This window comes from Phocoena sinus, chromosome 20, assembly GCF_008692025.1.
Source record: "Phocoena sinus isolate mPhoSin1 chromosome 20, mPhoSin1.pri, whole genome shotgun sequence".
NCBI classification, from domain to species: domain Eukaryota; kingdom Metazoa; phylum Chordata; class Mammalia; order Artiodactyla; family Phocoenidae; genus Phocoena; species Phocoena sinus.
Window position 1 is genome coordinate 47,918,389 of NC_045782.1, and position 19,300 is coordinate 47,937,688.

Sequence of the window (19,300 nt, forward strand, 5' to 3'; positions counted from 1 at the left end):
GCATGGGACTTGCATGGGAGGAGGGCTCCCCTCATTTGTGTGTGTGTGTGTGTGTGTGTGTGTGTGGTTTTTTTTTTTTTTTTTTTGCGGTACGCGGGCCTCTCACTGTTGTGGCCTCTCCCGTTGCAGAGCACAGGCTCCGGACGCGCAGGCTCAGCGGCCATGGCTCACGGGCACAGCCGCTCCGCGGCATTTGGGGTCTTCCCGGACCGGGGCACGAACCCGTGTACCCTGCATTGGCAGGCGGACTCTCAACCACTGCGCCACCAGGGAAGCCCTCCCTTCATTTTTAATACCTTCATTAAGATATAGTTCACATACCATAAAATTTAGTCATTTAAAGTGTACAGCTCAATGGCTTTTGGTATATTACATTACTAGTTTTAAAAAATTGTGGTAAGTATATATAACATAAAATGTACCACTTTAACCATTTTTAAGTGTACAATTCATTGGTATTGATTATATTCATAATGTTGTGCAAGTATCACCACTATTTCTAAAACTTTTTCTTCACCCCAAACAGAAACTCTGTACCCATTAAACATTAACTCCCTACCCCCTACCCCAACCCCTGGTAACCTCTAATCTACTTTCTGTCTCTCAAAATTTACCTATCCTAGGGACCTCATTTAAGTGAATCATACAGTATTTGTCCTTTTGTGTCAGGTTTCTTTCACTTAGCATAATGTTTTCAAGGTTCCTCCATCTTGTAGCTTGTGTCAGAATGCCATTCCTTTATGGCTGAATAATATTCCACTGTATGGATAGACCACATTTATTTATCCATTCACCTGTTGATGGACACTTGAGTTGTTTCCACCTTTTTGTGAATAGTGTTGCTAAGAATATGGGTGTGCGAGTATCTGTTTTAGTCCTTACTTTCAATCCTTTTGTGTATATACCTAGGAGTAGAATCATATGGTAATTCTATGTATAGGTGTTGAGGAACTGTCACACAGTTTTCTACAGTGGCTGCACCATTTTACATTCCTACCAACAGCGTACTAGGTTCCAACGTCTCCACCCATATTTGTTATTTCTGCTGTTGTTGTTACTTGATGGTAGCCACCCTAATGAGTGTGAGGTGCTATCTTACGTGGGTTTGATTTGCATTTCCCTAATGATTAGTGATATCATGTGATATCACACAATGTTAGTGATATACTGATTATTTAAAATAAATAAATTTATTTATTGGCTGTGTTGGGTCTTCGTTGCTGCGCGCGGGCTTTCTCTAGTTGCAGTGAGCGGGGGCTACTCTTCGTTGCGGTGTGCGGGCTTCTCATTGTGGTGGCTTCTCTTTGCTGTAGAGCACAGGCTCTAGGCACGTGGGCTGCAGTAGCTGTGGCACATGGGCTCAGTAGTAGTGGCTCGCGGGCTCTAGAGCACAGGCTCAGTAATTGTGGCACATGGGCTTAGATGCTCCGCGGCATGTGGGATCTTCCTGGGCCAGGCCCCTGCATTGGCAGGTGGATTCTTAACCACTGCGCCACCAGGGAAGTCCCTGATATACTGATTTTCATGTGCTTATGGCTATTTGTGTATCTTCTTTTGCAAAATGTCCTTTTGAACCCTTTGTCCATTTTAAAATCGGGTGCTTGGTTTTTTGTTGTTGAGTTATAGAAGTTCTTTATATATTCTGGATATTAATCCCTTATTGGATATATAACTTGTGAATATTTTCTCCCATACTGTGGGTTGTCTTTTCACTCTCTCGATAGTACCCTTTGATACACAAAAGTTTTTTATTTTGATGAAGTCCAACTTAGCTATTTTTTGGTCAAAGCTGCCTCTGCACTGTGTTTTTGGTGTCATATCCAAGAAATAATTTGCTAGACTAAATCCTACTCATCTTTGATCCCCCGCCCGGTGTAAATTAGTCCTCCTTGCGATCCTGTCTCATTGCACCTGTGTTCCCTTGGCAGTGCCATCTGCACCCGGTTGGTCTGCACAGCTCCGAGTCTCCCCAACCCAGAACCCCAGCGGGCAGAAGTCATGTCTGTTTCCTTCCTCCTAGAAGCTCCTTCTGGATTGAACATTCTTGGCTCTGGGCTTTACTCTTCAGAATTCTGGTTCTCTAAGAATCACAGAATGTTAGCGCAGATGTGGAAAGAAGAAAAAAACCAGAAACGCTCTTTGAAATAAGAGCCAACTGCTTTCATGCACCAGGGGAGCTGGTACATGTCACAGGCTGGCTTGACTCAGTTTAGGAAAATACACCAATGGCTTTTGTTAGTCTGGAAGGGGAACTCACCCTCTCCCCTGCCTGCAGGGGTCGAGGCAGGAAGGAAAAGGTGAAGGGAGCTGCTTGCACAGCAGCAAAAGGGACTGTGGTTTTCACAGACATCCTGGGAGAGAAGAGGTGAGAATCTGCAGAACAGAGAACTGGGGAGAGAAAAGATGTGACGGGGTGGAGAAAGACCAAAGGGGGAAAGCCCAGTTGGCCAGAAATGCCTGTGTTGTCATCTGTAACGAGTTGCTCTGTCACCCCAAACACTGGTGAACGTCTGCTCCCAGAAGGGCCCATGTGAACGATGCTTTGCACAAACCAAGTTGGGTGGTGTCCAGTGTAGACCCCTCCCGCCATCGAGTGTGCAGCAGAAGCAGGGAATGTGAAGGCAGATGACCCAGAGAAACGTGGGGATCCTCATGGGACTCTGGGTTTTCCACTTTATATGGATGGGGGCTGTACTGGGGTAAGTAGTGTCCCCCCAGAATTCATATCCACCCAGAACCTGTGAATGTGACCTTATTTGGAAATAGGGTCTTTGCAGGTGTCATCAAGTTAAGATGCTATCTTACTGGATTAGAGGGGGCCCTAATTCAAAGACTGGGAAATCTGATCGAAGACACAGGGACACAGGACACAGGGAGAAGGTCATGTGAAGACAGAGCAGAGACTGGATGATGTGTTTACTAGCCAAGGATGATGTGTTTACTAGCCAAGGATGCCAAGGATCGCCAGCAGCCACCAGAAGCTGGGGAGGGGCCTGGAACAGATTCTCTCTCCGAGCCTCCAGAAGGAACCAACCTGCTGACACCGTGATTTCAGACTTCTGGCCTCCAGACTGTGAGGGAGTACATTTCTATTGTTTGAAGCTCCCCTGTCTGTGGTATCCTATTATGGCAGCCTAAGAAATGAATGGAGGGGCTAACGTCCTTCTGTTTTAAGAGCAAAGGAATGGGAGGCCCCAAGGCCGGAGGGCTGGGAACGTCAGTGGCCAACCCTGGCTAGCGTGGGGTCCTTGCCTTCAGCAGAAAGAGTCAGACTGGCTTCGGGCAGAGCCTCCGAGCTCCAGTTTCTCTGCTCTTTAGGGCTCAGGGTCACCAGACTGTTGGCCCCTTGGCATCTGGCAGTAGAAAGGGGAGGCTGAGAAGCTGTCTGGTCAAAACTGCCTCTGCACGTCACACACCCACCACAGCCAGCTTGGGTCTCTTAAGTGCTGCAGCAGGGACAGCAGCGCAGAGTGGGGTCACCAACCCCGGAAAATGCCCGAGTGCTTTGGGAGGACAAGAGCTGCCCCTGAGAACCATCCCCTGCCCCTAGTAGTGTGACACCCTGGCGTGTGACCAGACTCTCCCTGTTGTGGATTTTGTGGCGGCCTGGGGAGAGGAGCAAGAGCTGAGGAGGGACCAGAGGATGGAGGACTCACTTAGCAGAAGGGAAGGCGATGGTGAGAGCCCAAAGCAAGATAAAGGGACAGAGAGTGAGGTGGGGCAGGGAAGGGTTCCTGGGCAGATGGACCGGGCAGAAACATGGCAGGAAAGCACAGAGCTGGAGGCGGGCAGGGGTTGGGGGGCTGGTCAGGTCACACAGGGGCTTGAGAAGGAGAAAAACACCTGGCCTCGGTGTTGTGCTGACAATTGCATGGCTCAATAGTGTCACTGTCAGGACTTCCCTGGTGGTCCAGTGGTAAAGAATCAGCCTTACAATGCAGGGGATGCAGGTTCGATCCCTGGTCAGGGAACTAAATGTCACATGCTGCAGGGCAACTAAGCCCTCACATCACAACTACTGAGCCCGCGCGCCTAAAATAGAGAGCCTGCGCGCTGCAAACTACAGAGCCCACACACTCTGGAACCTGCGCGCCACAACTACAGAGCCCACGAGCCCTGGGGCCTGCACGCCACAACTAGAGAAGAGAAAACCCACATGCCACAACTAGAGAGAAGCCCATGCACAGCAACGAAGATCCCGCGTGCTGCAACTAACACCCGACACAGCCAGAAATAAATTAAATAAATAAATCTTTAAAAAAAAAAACAAACAACCAATGTCACTGTCATCAGACACAGCCACTCTGTGACTGAGATGGATGGAGACAGAGACAAGAGGCCTCTGCAGTCATATCTGAACACAGAACGTGGACACTGTCCAGACCTAAAAATGGGCCCTGGTCCCCTTTCCTTGCGGACTGGCGTGGGTTTACCAATTTCAGCCTAAGCTTTGCTCTGTTCTCCTGCCTTCTAGACACAAATTATTAAGATACCTGATTGTGGCATCAACCCTGCTTCCCGACAGCCTCCACCCCAGCCCCAGTTTCCCCAGCACAAGCCCGTCTCCAGAGTCCTTCCTAACACCTCCTATGGACAACCCCCCCAGCTCCCCACGGTGTGCTGTTGCCCTCACTCCATTTCACTGCAGTTGTGTTCCTGGGGGTCCTTGGATGGAAGGTAACTGATACTTCATACACCATGGAAAGAACTGTGGGTTTTACTCTGAATCATATGGGAAGCCACTGGATGGTTTTAAGCAGAGAAGTGTGCCGCAATTTTCGAAAGAAATGTTCTGGAAGACCCATCAGGAGGCTCTGTCTGGAGCGCATCTGAAGCAGCGTTCCCTGTGGCTACTCAGTGGGGGAGGTCGCTCCTTCTGCCTCCAGTGCAGGAAGGAGGGAGGATGAGAGCACACGGATGGCCTTTGTGTCCCAGAACCACTTTCTAAGGGGCTTCTGAGATAAGAATTCAGCTGCGGCAAGCTACACAGGGCTGTTTGCATCAGCTCTAGGCACCCAGGGAGACAAGCATCCTAGTGGACAGTGCAGAGGCGCCTACCCACCCCCTTTCTGAGCAGAGGGGCCACCACATTCAAGACACCCTTTAAGACAGAGTTTGTGGAGGGAATTCCCCGGCGGTCCATCGGTTAAGACTCCACGTTTTCACTGTCAAGGGCCTGGGTCTATCCCTGGTCAGGGAACTAAAGAGCGGCCAAAGGAATAAAAAAAAAAAGTTTGTGGAAAAGAGAAAATCAGTCCACACCTGCAGGTACCAAGGAGCCAAGGACATAAAGTTCTACACAGATGTCTGATGTTTCGGTCTGGATGGATGGTGACGTCATTCCCATAACCCTGTGTGTGCTCAGCCAGGAGGGCTAAGGGGTCAGACTTGTGAATAACTGGCCCCCAGGTTAGGAAGGGAGCTCAGATGAGGGGGTGTATCTGCCTCCCCTGCCCCAGTGCATATACACATTGCTTCCAACTTGTGCCCGGGAGGGTGGGCTAGCTGGGGGGCTTCTTCCAAGGTGCCAGGCTACAATGTGTCCCCTTGTCTGGTGAAACCGTGTGTTGTGTGTGTGTGTGTGGTCCTCCTTTGGTTATTGGTCCAACAGCATGCCCAGTGGTCCCCAGGGACGGCAGAGGCAAAGTGTTTGTATTGGGCCCCTTGCTGCCTCCCCATCTGACCTGGCTGCTTCTCCTATTTCTCCCAGGACCCTCTCACGCCTGGAAGGTGGAGCCCTCTGTTAGGCCTGCTTGCTTGAATTTCCCTCCCTCACCTGGATTGGTGGGTTCTTCAAGCCTCATCTTGACCCTGTCTCCCACCACAGCGCCCCTAACCTAGAAGAAGGTGGAGAAAACTTGAGACTGTAGAAACAAACATGGAGCATGGAGAGCTTGCTGTCACCCCCAGGACAACCTCTGCATTTGGAAGGTGGGGCTCTGGGAACTAGAAGCTACACTGGTTATCAGCTGCATCAGTGCACATGTGTGTGCCCTTGAGTGTTGTGTGTGTGTTAGGGGAGAAACTGAGATACTGGGGAGGGAAAAGCCTTCAATCAAATCAGGAGCCTCCACTCCCATTCACACATAAGGGTCTATGAGGCACTGCAGCACATGCATAAATTTTATCTGAAAAAAATGTGTATGCAACATATTGAGAAAAAAAGACTAGAAGAAAATATTCTGAAGTGTCAACAGTGGTTTATCTTGCGATGGGATCTAGGATTTTTATACTTTCGTGTTTTACACCAAACGTGTTGCTTATGTAATTTAAATTTTATTTATTTATATTTAAACCAAATTCTCCAGCCAACTGTGCTCCTCCCCAGTTGCAGTAACTTTCCTTTGAGTTCGATTTCTGGGTGAACCTAAAACAACGACTCCCTCTCAAGTTCACACTACCTCATACTCGTGCTTTCATTCCTCCTTCCTTAGCCTTAGACAATCGATGCGTTGGACCGGGGTCCCCGTCCTCAGAGAGTCTGCAGCCTAGGGGCATTCTCTCCCTACGACCCGCTCCTCCGCGAGGAATCGGGGTCGCAAGGGGCGGCGAGCATGTTCCGGGCTGGGTGGTGTCCGAGGGAGGCGGGGTAGCCCTCCGGGAGGCGTGGGTGTCGGCCTTGGCTCCTCAACTTCCGGGACAGTGGGTGTAAAATGTTCGGACAACGTTAAAAGGGTCGACTGGGCTTTCTGCGGTCTCCTGCTCCCGAACCCTCCTGAGAGGGCACCCTGGGGAGGAGGACGCTCGTGACCCCTAGCGCGGGAACGGCGGGACCCAGACCACACGTAGACCTGGGTTCCGAGGCCCGGAGGCCACACTCTAGGACAGAACCTCGGGACCCAGACGCCGGGCGGGGTTGCCACGACAACGCTCTCAGGCGCGCGACGATTGGCGGAGCGCAGAGGCGGGGCCCGGGAGGTGCTCCCGCGAGAGCTCGGCCTCCCGGCTTCCGGTCAGCGCGGGACAAGGGAGCGTGGGACAGGGCTACCGGCCTAGGCTGCCACCTGGATTCTACTCCCGCGTACCGTGTGGTAGCGGACCCTGCTGGCTGTGCCACCGAAATGTGCCCAGAACAGGAACCTTCTGCCTCCTCCGCTGCGACCACCCTGGTCTGGGCCACCTTTAGTCGCCTAGAATACTGTCCAACCTCTCGCCGGGTCTCCCAGCTGCGCCTTTCAGTCCGTGTCATCTTGTGGTGCCCTGCTTCTCTCAAGAGTCAAGGCCCTCCTGCCCCGTTTGCCAGCCCCTCCCTGCTCCCCCACTTCAGCTTCGCCGACTGCTTGACTCTTCACTGACCTTGCTCCATACCCCGCCCCTTCCCCCACCCCACCTTTGGACTTGCTGGTCCTCCTGCCTGGGACGCGCCTCCCCAAGACATTAGCAGGATGCTCGCCTCTTTAGTGAGGTGACCCACCTGCTTAAAGTTACACCCCACAGTCCCCATACTCCCTGCCCTGATTTTTCTCCGTAGGTCTTGTCACCATCTAACAGAGTTAATAATGTACTTATATGTTGTCTGAAAGCTCCATGGCCAAGAGTTCGTCTTGTTAGACCAGAGCAGGTACTCAGTGTTGTAGACTGAGCAGGTGGAAGAGGGGGTCTTCTTTTCCTTCCCAAGAAGGGTGGTGAATCCCTTGGGTCACCCTCTCTGGAAGGAGAACTGGCCAGGACTGGCTGACTGCCCACATGCCAAGTGCCTTACTTTCAATATCTCACTCCCAGAGTAGCCTCCCATTCCTGCGGGAGGCCCAAGGCGTCTCAGGGAGCCCTATCCTCCAAACACCATCATCCTCAGCTCAGAATCCTCTGGGCTCCAGATGTCGCTGGCTGGTGCCAGCAGCCCCTCCCACGTGCCTGGCACTCTGCTGGGTGCTGAACTGGGTGAGAGAGTCTGGTGCTGCCCTCAAGGCTCTCAGTCTAGTGGGAGGGAAAGAGGAGAGTGATTATCACCACGCGTAGGGCAGTGCTGAGGCCGGGCGTGTGAGGCACAGCGTAAGGAGGGTGGGCTCAGCGTCCAGAGTGGGGCCTCTGGAGTTCCTCCTGGTAGTCCCCGGAGGCCTTTCTGGCGTGAAGTGTGCACTGTGGATGACAATCACTGGTTGTCTACTCTGTGCTGATGCAATTCCTGGGATCCAGCTCTTTGTGGCTGAGAAGGCTGTGCTCTTCCCAGGGCCCAATGCTGTTTCTCAAGCGGGAAGCCAGACAAGCATCCAGGGCTGCCCAGAATTGCATCCAAGTGTCCAGACAACTGGCTTCCCTGTGGGTGTGGGCACTGGGAGAGGAGCTCTTTGCATGGTGTGTGGCTGGGTGAGCCAGGGCAGCCATATGCCGCCAGCCTTGTGGGGAGCAGGGCACAGGCCACCCGGCCACCGGGCACAGGCCACCGGCCAGATGCTCCTGGGCCGGTCTGTGGCTCAAAGGCGTTTCCTTCAGGAGAGGAGCCACCTGGCTCCTCTCCACCTGCCCTCCTGCTCCTGCCTCCCTCTCAGCTCCAAAGTCTAGGGTTCCAGGGCTGTGTCAGCACGGGGCCATGCTGCACTGTCCTTCTGGCCTGGAACGGACATCTGGTCTGCCTCAGCCCCCGCAGCCATGGCATCTGTGGCCCCATGGAACGCAGTGGCAAGGAGGAGAGCCGGAACCAGGGGAAGGCCATACTCTACTGTGATCGCCAACTGGCCGAGCATTCCTGGCATGACCCACCTGGCATTGCCCTTTCCACTGAGGCTTACTGAGGGCAACCCCTGAGGGCTCTCCTTGTCAGGGATCCTTCTGCCAGGCGGTGTCCACTCAGGCTGAGGGAGGGAGGGAGGGACACTGGTTACAACTGATGATGCCAGGCCAGTGGGATCTTGAACCCGCAAATAGTAGGAGAGGAGGGCAGCCCCTGCCCCTTGCCCATGATGCGTCCTCCAGCTGGCAGAGGCATCCAGCCTGCTCTGCAGGAGTTGGGTCTACAGCCTGAGAGAGGGCTTCACTTTACAGATGGGAAAACTGAGGCTCTCAGAGGGGAAGGAAGCAAATGTGTGCTCAGTGGGCTTTATCTTGTTTGCAGGGCTGAGGTCGGCGTCATTAGCTCCGTTTTACAGAGGAGGAACTGGGGACTGGAGAAATGAAGTGCTGTTTGCCAGTTGTCCTGGTAAGCCCCTTATCTGGCCCGGGATGGCACGGATCTGAGAAGGAGCCGGGGCAGTGCCAACGCTTGCTTGTTTTGCCACGAGATGGAAAAGTGAGCCCAAAGATGCAAGGCTGAGGGAAGGGAGACCCAGGATCAAGGTGACCCTCCTGCAGGAAGCAAGAAGTCCTGAGGCCCAGCTGGGCTGGGAAGTTCGGAATGAGGACGCCAAGTGCAGCAATGTGGGTCCTCACTGTGGTGGGTGCCCTGCCCCTCCCTGGTGGATGGAGTTGCACTTGGTCACTAGATCCTGAAGAAATGAGAAAATGGCATCTTTGGCTTCTACCTGGGGTTCAGACGAAACCATCAGGGTGACCCCTGCCCTCCTCTGCAGGCTCTCCCCTGCCGAGCCTTCCCCCACAGGCCCTTCCCTTCCTTTACATCAACCATGGGAACCTATGCCCGAGAGACATGGCACCCCAGGCCTGATGCCATTCCAGACGCAGAGGGGAGCCCCCACCTTCACCACCGTATCATCCATCGTTGTCAACAGTGACATGACTCGGTCACACCCCTTCAAGGGCCGGGCGAGTCCAGTTGGGGGCAAAAGGAGCAGCCTGTGCCAGGTGACTGTGACAGAACAGACGGCCGAGGGGCACAAGACGGGTACAGACGTCCCCAGGTCCCTCCACAGGGGCCAGGGAGGAAGGGGCTGGTTCCAAGATGGGAGGGGGCACCCCAGGCCCGATCACCCCAGCAAGCTGCCCTGGAAGGGTCTGTCTGAAAGCCGGGTGCACACCGGGTGGTGGGACAGGCTGCCTTGGGGGCCAGGGCCGGGGGGCCCTGGGAGCCAGGCTGAGCAACGGGATAGTGTCCATGGACTTTGAGCCCAAGGCTGAGGGAGCGCGACCCAGCTCGCGGAAGCAGCTTTTTAGTAAGTGTCTTGAGCTTTCTTAGAAGCAGGCTGAGTTTAAATTATAAATAAACAAACGAGAACTCTGCAGCAAGGCAAGGCGTGGGCTGGTGGGAAGACGGGAGAGACTGGAGGCAGAGACCTCACTTAGGAGCTAATATTCCCCCCTGAACTTGAACCCTCCTGTTCTCTCTCCCCACCCTGCCTCTGCCTCAGGGGCTCGTGGGCCTTCTGCTGAAGGCATCACCTGGGGTCTCAGGCTTCAGGGGCTGACCCTGGCTGGTCTGCAGGAAGAGGCTGAGCGCAGACCCCCACGGTGGGGGAGTCGGGAGGCCCACCTGGCTTACACCACCCAAGGCGTTCAAGCCCGAGTCTCCCTCGGACAAAAACAGGCCCCGGTGGACACTCATCCGTGTGGGAGGTGTCTTACCAAATGTTTGAAGGGGAAAAAAATCCCATTTTCTTAGCTTTTTTTTTTTCCTTTCTATTTTTTGATTATTTTTCTAGATGACTTCATTTCCAAGAAGGGTGTAGGGGAGAGAAGGAGGACAGAGGGAGGGAGGACAGGGGCCCTGAGGAGGGATGGAGGGGGGAGAGTGGGTGCCAGGCCCAGGGAAAAGCTGTGGGGAAAGTGGGGGCCACCTTGTCCTGACCGGGTGCTTCCAGCCCAGGCTGTGTCCTCCTCCTGACCCCCACGGACCTCTTGGCCAGCTCCACTCCCACAAGTCCCTGGGGCAGAGTTCAACTCTCATCCAGCCAGGATTAGCAGAAGAAGGGCTTCTAGGAGCTTCTCTCTGGGGCATGACCTCCCTGCCCCACGGACAGAGGTCTCCTTAACCCTTATACCGCTCAGAACCAGCAGGACACACTCTGGCTAGCTTAATGGCAAAGAAAGTCTCTGCTCAGTGGCCACACGCCCAGGACCAAGGCCCCAACTACAAGGCCTCCACCACTGGGCACAGACCCAGCAGCCCACGCGTGACAGGGCACTTCTGCCCATAAGCCAGGGCCTTCCACCCCCACCGTTGCTAGAAAAGAGATGCGGGGGGATCTGCTTTCTGGTGTTGGCTGCTTCTGAGTCAGTCTGTTCAGGTGAACCTTGGTTGGTGGAGCCCAGGTCACATTCCCCCACTCTTACTGCAAGGGACTCAGAGAACACCAGCAAGGTAGCAGCCACCCCAGAAACCCTTTTAGTTCACAGAGCCCAAACTCCCAGCAGCTGCTGCGCTCTGAGGGAGAAACCATCCCAGGCCTCTCTCCCAGCCTCCAGTGGCTGCTGGCCATCTTTGGTGTTCCTTGGCTGGTGGGCGCACCACTCCAGTCTCTGCCTCCAACTTCACACGGTCGTCTCTTGGGTCTAAGTCTCAAATCTCCCTCTGCTTTTCTCTTCTGACACCTGACACTGGATTTAGGACCCACTCTAATCCAGGATGACCTCATCTCAAGATCCTGAACTTGGTTATATCTGCAAAGACTCTATTCTGAGTATGGTCACGTTCTGAGGTTCTAGGATTCCATCTTTGGGCCCCCAGCCATTCAACCACTCCAAGAGGCATAATAAATGGGCACTGAGAAGGTGGCAAGGGAGAAGAGGAAGAGGTGAGGTGGAAAGGGACGTTCGGGCAGGAGAAACCAGCTGCCCGAGCCCAGCATCCATGGGGCTGTCGAATCTCCTTTCGCTACTCAAACCCCAAGTCAGCTTGTGGCTGCCCAGACAGAGCTTCCCACCACCTCCCGTATCCCCATCATTGTCTTTTCCCCAAGGCCAGGCATCATGAACACCCCATCTCCTTGAGGGCTCCCAGGCCCCCCTGCGCCTCAGACCCCCAAGACCTCCAAGTCCAGGAGGCAGGAGAAGCTGCCCTGCCCCTCCTGCCCAAGGGGAAGGGTGGGTCCCACAATCCCTTCATCTTTTGACTTCCTACCTCCCAAAGTGCTTCCTTTCCTCTTCCCCAAATTCTCTGTTGGAGTTTGGGCCATTTCTTCTGATGGGGCTCATTCCCATCCTTGGCAGAAAATGCTCTCAGAGATGGAGAACCTTCAAGATGCAAGATGCATGGGTCAGAACCAGAATATAAAAACATCTGTGTGCACTCTGCAGTTTACACTGCCCTTTATCCTACACTGTCTCCTCAGATCCTCACTACTGCCTGTGAAGGAAATACTAATCCCATTTTACAGAAGAGGAGACTGAGGCTCTGAGAGGTTTAATGACTTGCCTGAGTTTACACAAACCTGAGACTCAAACCCGAAACGTCTAACTCCAGCTTTTAATGCTCTTCCCACCAACTCCACCACACTGGGCTCAACCCCATGAAGAATCCTGTCCATGTCACAGCTTCAATCTTCCTAGGAACAGGGAATTCACCACCTAACAAAACAGCGAATTCCACTGACAGTCCCAAGTATCAGGGAGTCTTCCTTCATTGAGGGAAAGCCCTTCCTTCTTTGTGTAACTCACTCCCCCACCCCCCGCCTTGGCAATGGGCAATGCGCCTGCCCCAGTCTTCTCCAGGACACATCTCTCCATTTCTTACGCCTTTCTTGAAAAGTGGGGCTCTGGCCATCCCCTCCGGGTCACCCTCCCTAGAAGGGTTTCTGGCCTCTTGATGCCCAACTTACAACGTCAAGGACACAGGTCCTTGAGGCAGCTGCGAAGGGTGACTTTGGACAGGTGTCCCCTGGCACTGTGCCCGAGTCAGGCGGAACTAAGGTGAGGACTGTGCCCGCTCTGGAGGTGACAGTCTCTTCCCATGACCAGAGTCTGGGGGTGAGGCCCGGCCATCTGGCCACCTCAAGCTGGGGCCACCACGGACAGTCCGGGGCAGAGGTAGTCACTGTGCCACAGCACAGTGGCAATGTCACACGTTGGAAAAGAAGAAGAAAGGCAAGCACCAGCAAGCAGAGTGGCTGAGGAACAGCTGAGCTGAGTCACTGCAGCCAGGCGGGTGGAGGCGGCTGCAGGGGTGGGGTGGGGGCCTCCCAGGGACGGAGGAAGGAGGAGGGGACACCAGGCACCTGGCACCCTCCCCTGGGCTTCTGGAGCTGTGGAGGGTCAAGGCACCTAGCAGCAGGGTGCCCAGGGGGTCGAGCTGACCGTCAGGGCTGTGCAGCCAGCTGGCCTCGGGCTCCATTCCCAGCTCAGCCACCAACTGGCCCACAGGCCTCCGCCGCCACGTAATCTTTCGAAGCCTCAGTCTCCACCTCTGTCTAGTGGGGTAATGGCTGCCTCCCCCACTACTGGGCCGATTACTGAAGGCCACGGTGCCAAGTGCTCAGGGTGGCATCTGGCACACGAGGGGGGCGCTGAGCCAGGCCCCAGTGGCTCTGCTCACCATCATTATGAATGAGGAGCCTTTAGGTTTTCCCAGAGCAGGATTCTGGGGTTTGCCCAGTGGGCCTCCCCCACCCCTGCCCCAGGCCTTCCTGCTGCCCCATGGGTGCGTTTCCGAGGCTGTCGGTGGTCTTGGGCTGTTTCCTTGTCGACTTTCCCACACTTCCCCCTTCATGGGCCCCAGGTCCAGGTCCAGCAGGCTGGGCTTTGGGGTAGCCATGTCTGTATCAGGGCAGGGCTCCCACCTCAGCTGGCATCCTGCCCCCATCACCTGCCGGGACCCACACTGTGTGGTTCCCGCTGCCACCAGGCAGGGCTGCAAAAGCCGGCGCTGAGTCCCACTCTGCAGAGTGACCTCACCTGACACACAGCACTACCCCAACCTCTCTAGGAGCCACAGCAGACTGTGCGGGTGTGTCGCCCCCCACTCCCCTGCCACACAGGAGGTCCCTCACACGGCAGGATGCCCCCATCCTGCTGAAGCTCAGGGTTTAGGAACTGGAAGGCATCCTGAAGACGATCCAAACTCATTCCCTCAGGCCCTGAGAGGAAAGGGACCTGCCCAAGGCCACCCAGCCGGTGGTGACAGGGGGGTTGCTTCCAGGCTTCCCTTCCCCTCGGCGGTCCTGCTGGGATTTCCTTGCCCAGGAACCAGCACCACAGGCCTCACCCCAAACGGGGAGCCCATGCGATCCTAGCCCCTCCCTCCTGTGTGCTCCCTGCTCTCCCTAGGCAGGCGCCTGCCTCTCCCGCCCCCATGCTACCGCGGGAAGGGGTTCCTATGGCACCCCTTCCCCCGCACACACTTAGCTCACTGGCAGCCCATCTGCCCGGAGACAGTGAACAGCAGATGCCTCTATGTACAGCGGTGCCTGAAGCGCAGCGGCCCTGCGCCTGCCGGACGAGAGCATGCCAGCCAGGCACAGGGCTCACGTGACACTTGGCTGGGGCAGGGGCCCCTCATCCAAGGCTGGGCCAGGAGGGGGTCAGGCCACCCAGACAGCCTACCAGGTCTGGGGACCAGGGTGTCCAAGGCCGGAATCAGAGTGTCCTGCGGGGGAGTTGCTGGATGGGCAGCTCTCTAGCAGGCTGCACCCTTGGGGGACAGGCTTCTACAGCTCCCTGACTCCCTGGGGAAGGCCTAAAGTGAGGGGGTTGGTGGACTCCATGGACAGACCCCACAGGGTCAGCCACTGCACACAGCGTGTGTGAAGGCTTGTGGAAGAGGGTTCAGAGCATCCAGCTCCTGTACAAGTGTGGGACCCTCGGCTGGGCCTCATGGGGCTCCTCACTCTGTCTTGGCCCCAGCCTCATCCCAGGCTCCCTCAGCAAGCTTCTCTCTCTCTCCTGAGTTCTTACAACCAATGGGGGTAGATGGCAGAGCAGGGTGAAGGGATCCTAGGGCTGGGCCTCCTGGGAGGTGGTCACAGTTCCTGGACCCACTGGCTCCTGGACTCACCTACTGTTTCCGGGATGCACGTGGCCAGTTGGCAAAGAGCCTCGTTTCCATGGCAGCAGCCTCAAGCCCTGGGTCCAGGAGGAGGGGCTGGCTGAGGACCCCAAGAGCTCGGTCTTTGTCTCTGCTCTGCCCTCCCCAGCCAAGGAACAGAGCTTTGTAGCCCGTGGATGGCCAGCAGAGCACTGGAGGGCCAGCCCAGCCTGGGGGAGGGGAACTGCTGGGTGGTGGTGCACATACTTTTCCATCCTCTATAAAAACAGGAAAATAAATTGGCTAAGTCTGGAGCCCTATGGACTCTGGCTTGACATAAGCTAAATTTGTCTGATTCTGGAAAGAATTAGAACATTCCAATGATCTGCAAATGGGGCTGCTGGCTGCTGAGCCCTTATCTTGTTCATGGCCTCTAGCCCAGTGTCCCATGTGAGAGGTGAGGGGGAGAGAGGTGAAAGGGGTCTTAGGCTGGTGTGAGCCAGCCTGCCTGGGGCAGAGGGATGGACAGCTTGGCCTCTGAGGACCCCGTTAACTGAGACGGCAGAAGCCATGACAACCAAAGCTCACTTCCAAGCCCTGCAGCCTCCCTTTCTCCCCCGCCTTCACCCTTTGTTTTCCTCCCCTCCTCCCGGCGCCCCCGTGGTGCAGGCGAGCACAGGCACACGCAGGCACACACACGCACGCCCCCAGGCCGCCTCTGCTCCCCTCACATCTTGCGTTTGTTTTCCTTCAGCAGGGCTCCAATGGGGACACGCTGCACCCTCACAATTGGCAGCTCCCTCCGATCCCCCCCGCCACGGAGGTGCCATATGTCAGTGTCATGAATAAGCATGAGGCGCTGTAGCTGGGGGGCTGGGAAGTGGCAGCTGCCCATCACCTGCCGAGCAGACATGGGGTGGGGGCTACCACAGGGTGGGGTGGGGGGGTCACCACTACCAGAGGGGCGGGCCAGGTGGGGGGATGGTGCGGGCAGAGGCATGGGAAGAGGGTAGGATCAGAGCATGGTCACTGGTCCTCACCAGAGGGACCCACCTCCAGGTGACCAGTGTGCTTTCCTGAAAACAAGCAAAACCCAAATGGCATGGTGTGACCATGTGGGGTAGCCAGAGTCCCCGAACCCTGCCCCTCAGCTTTGTGTCTGCCTGTGGGCCCGCTGGCCAGCCCACACCAGCCCCTCCAGGATGCCCTTCTCCTCCCAGGCTGCGCCCGCACCCTGTGCCTCTCCCCAGCACGTGCTCCATCTGAGCCTCCCACTAGTGAGCTGGGGACCAAGGCTTCACCTGCAGGGAGAAGGAGGGGGATCCAAATTCAGCCAGCACCTGTGCTGGGCCAGGCATGTCTACACAGGGCCCCATTCGCTCTCACAACACTCCTGGGAACTGGGGGTTTTTAGCCCCATTTTACAGGTGAGAAAAAAGGCTTAGAAAAGTTTGAAGAAACTGTCTCCAAGTCTTATGGCTCAGAGTCGGGTAGCTGGATTGTGCTCAGGTCTGCCAGTTGATTGCCAAAGGCTCCGAGCACTGGGACCGGGGTACTGTTCTGTCTGCGCTGCCCTGGGTGCCCTCCACCTGACTGCCACCCGGGACCTGGCCACTCCTCCTTCACCTCCCTGCCCTGCCCTCACCCCTTTAGAGTTTACCCTTCCCTGAGGATACTCTTATCCATATTGGATCCTGTGGAGACCACGCAAGTCATGGACACCTGTCTGCACATTTGTCCTTCCCCAGCACTGTCCCACCCCCTGACCAGCAGTGACCAGTTCAGGCCTGACCCAGCAGGTGGCTGTGGAATGAATGAAAGAATGGACAGAGTCAGGCTGCAAGGCAAGAGCCATGTGCTGAGCACCCCAGTGTGACTGCAGAAGTGTGTCCCAGGGAGACGGAGGCCAGGCCCCGCCTACCCCACACCCTAGGCCTTTTTCCTCATTCCCAGCCCTGCCGGAGGCTGAGGCAGGCGATTGCGTGGATTGCATTAACCGTTCCGGGTTAATTGGCTGTCCCTCACCACCAGCATGACAGATCCTGTTTGACATTTCTCTAGATAGTTAATTGACACCCAAGTAATTTGTCACAGAGACCTCGTTATATGCCAACTGGGTCCCCTAAGCCGTCAGCATCTGTGCCCCAGAAACAAGATTGGCAAGTTAATAATGGAGACTTAATCATGCCATTCCCTGCTGGTATGGGAAGAGAACTGCCCGGAGACAAGATGGGGCACTGCTGGGAAGAGACGGTGCTTTCTTAGGGCCTTGGGAACAGAGCATCCTCAGAGAGCCTGGAGTCCCCTCCCCTCAGTTTCCCCAGCCAGGTGTGCCTTCTGCTGACAGTGGTCTGTCCACTGAGGAGCGCCCCTCCATGAGATGGGCTGCAGCTGACTCCACTCCCCGGCTCCAGGCTGGACACATGTCCTCCCCTCCCCTCCAGCTGCAGTGATAAAACTAAGCAGTGATCACAGTCCATCCAGAACCCAGGGCCTGGGGCTTGCGATGGAGCCTTTAGGGTAGAGGCTGTGCTTTGCCTGGGAACACCACAGGGTTTGAGAAGGTAAGCCTGGGGCTGCTGCCAGCCATCTAGCACCCAGAGGGGAGCCCCCCTGGGAATGGCACAGAGGGAGAGGATAGACGTGTGTTGCAGCCAGGCCACTCACAGCCAGCTCTGCCTTGGAGTGAACTAACAAGGCCCTATTATTTGCTTAAGGTGGTTTAAGTTTGCTTCTGTCACATGTAATCTGGAGAGTTCTCAGCTCAAACACCTACAGGCTCTTACTTCAGGATTCAAGCCTGTCTGCAGAGCCCATGTGGGGTCTGCTTACAAGAGCAAGAAGGAGCCCTGAGCAGGAAGACAGCCTAGTGCAGAAAGGCGAGGCCTGGACAGAGGGGATCTGGGTTGAAGAGGAGGAAAGCTAGAGCCGAGGCCACCCAGCGTCTGGGGCTGGCACCCGAGGCCAACACGACGGCGTTGAGTTCAGCACCGTGGACAGCGGTGGCCTTGCCCCACACAGCGCTGCAGGCCCAGAGGAGCCAACAGATTTCCCACCCACCTGGGAGACACAGGACAATGTGGCTCATCTTGAGGCTATTGACAGACTCCTGAAAGATGTCATGGTGTCCTTGTGCCTCAGAAATAAGGACTCTTCTGGGTACTTAAGCCCCTTTCCAAGGTCTCCCCAGTTTCTACAGTGGGGCTAGGGTGGGGCTGTAGTTCTCAAGCAGACACTAGATGACGCACACCATTATAACAGGAGCAGGAGCAAAACGAGGGTGGAGAGAGGTCCCTGGAGACGGATGTGAATCAGGTATACAAGGCAACCAAGACAGGTGGGCATGGGAGGAGTGGCTCTGTATTAGTTATGTTTTGCTGCATAAAAATATTATTCCAGAACAAAGGTCTATTATCTCACAGTTTCTGAGGGATAGGAACCTGGAAGCAGACTGGCTAGCTGGTTCTGTCCCAGGGTCTCTCATGAGGTTGCAGTCAGATGACAGCCAGGGCTGGAGGGTGCACTTCCAAGATGGCTCCCTCACATGGTGACGGGCAGGTGGGCTCAGTTCTCTGCCACGTGGACTTCACAGAGCAGTTTAGGACACAGCAGCTGACTTCTCTCAAAGTGAATGATGAGGGGGGAAGAGAGAGGGAGGGGTACCATCAAGACATAAGTCCCAATGTGTTTTAGGCCTACTATCAGAAATGACACACCCTCACTTTTGCACCTCCACTGGTCATACAGATGGACCTTGTTCAGTGTGGTCATAGGGCTACACCAGCCCCAGGAGGCCATCTTAGAAGCTGGCTACCACAGGCTCCGAGAAAAAAATAAATTCAAGATGGCCTGATGCTTTGAATGTACCAAAAAGAGATTTATATTTCCATTGCAGGGTTTGGGAATAAGTAATGGATACACAGAAAATAAACCAAATCCAAAACATGAGGCAATTATCAAGCGCAGGAAAAACAAGAGGTTGTACAAAAAAGGAGATGTAATTACATTACATTACTCAGCTACGAACAGTACGTGCAAAGAAAGAATAACGCAGACATTGAATTCTGATTCAATGAAAATGAGAAGATGGGTGGAAGGAAAGTGTATGAGAGGCTATGTGAGAGGGAACAAACTCTCAACCTCCATGGCAGAAAGTCAATGGATAATTTCTAAATCTAAAAAAACAGAAAAACAAAAAAGAGAAAGGCAGCATTAGCATGTTATTTAGAAGTAAATATGAAAAACCCCCACACTAAAGAAAACTAAAATAACAAAATTTTGCCTCTGAGCAGGGGAAGTCAGGAGAGGAGAGGGGTGGGTGAATAAGGAGCTACTGGGTTTTCGTTACAAATCTTATAGAACTATTTGACTATTTAAACTATGTACGTTTATAACCTCGATTAAAAATCAAACAAACACCAAAACACCAGTGCAATTTAAGTAACTAAAAGACAAAACTACTCCAGCCTGCTCTCTACTCCCAGCTCTCTATCAGGCCCCTGCAGCCCCAAG

The 19,300-nt window shown here is 54.8% G+C and overlaps 1 protein-coding gene across 9 annotated transcripts in view; it reads right to left on the bottom strand.

Moving 5' to 3' along the window:
* The window catches only part of ENDOV (endonuclease V), a 64,727-nt gene that overhangs the window by 20,264 nt on the left and 25,163 nt on the right, over positions 1 to 19,300 (bottom strand). For 3 of the 9 annotated variants that reach the window (XM_032616499.1, XM_032616503.1, XM_032616506.1), the window contains 2 exons: positions 11,951 to 12,063; positions 7,353 to 8,792 (listed from right to left, as the gene is read on the bottom strand). In XM_032616499.1, the coding sequence (XP_032472390.1) occupies positions 8,499 to 8,792; positions 11,951 to 12,063 (407 nt within the window). In that variant the 3' untranslated portion in view covers positions 7,353 to 8,498. Of the gene's footprint in view, positions 1 to 6,334; positions 6,729 to 7,352; positions 9,423 to 11,950; positions 12,064 to 14,818; positions 15,067 to 18,129; positions 18,408 to 19,300 lie in introns of those variants that run through there. The other 6 variants (XM_032616500.1, XM_032616505.1, XM_032616502.1 and 3 more) reach the window with 6 other exon arrangements.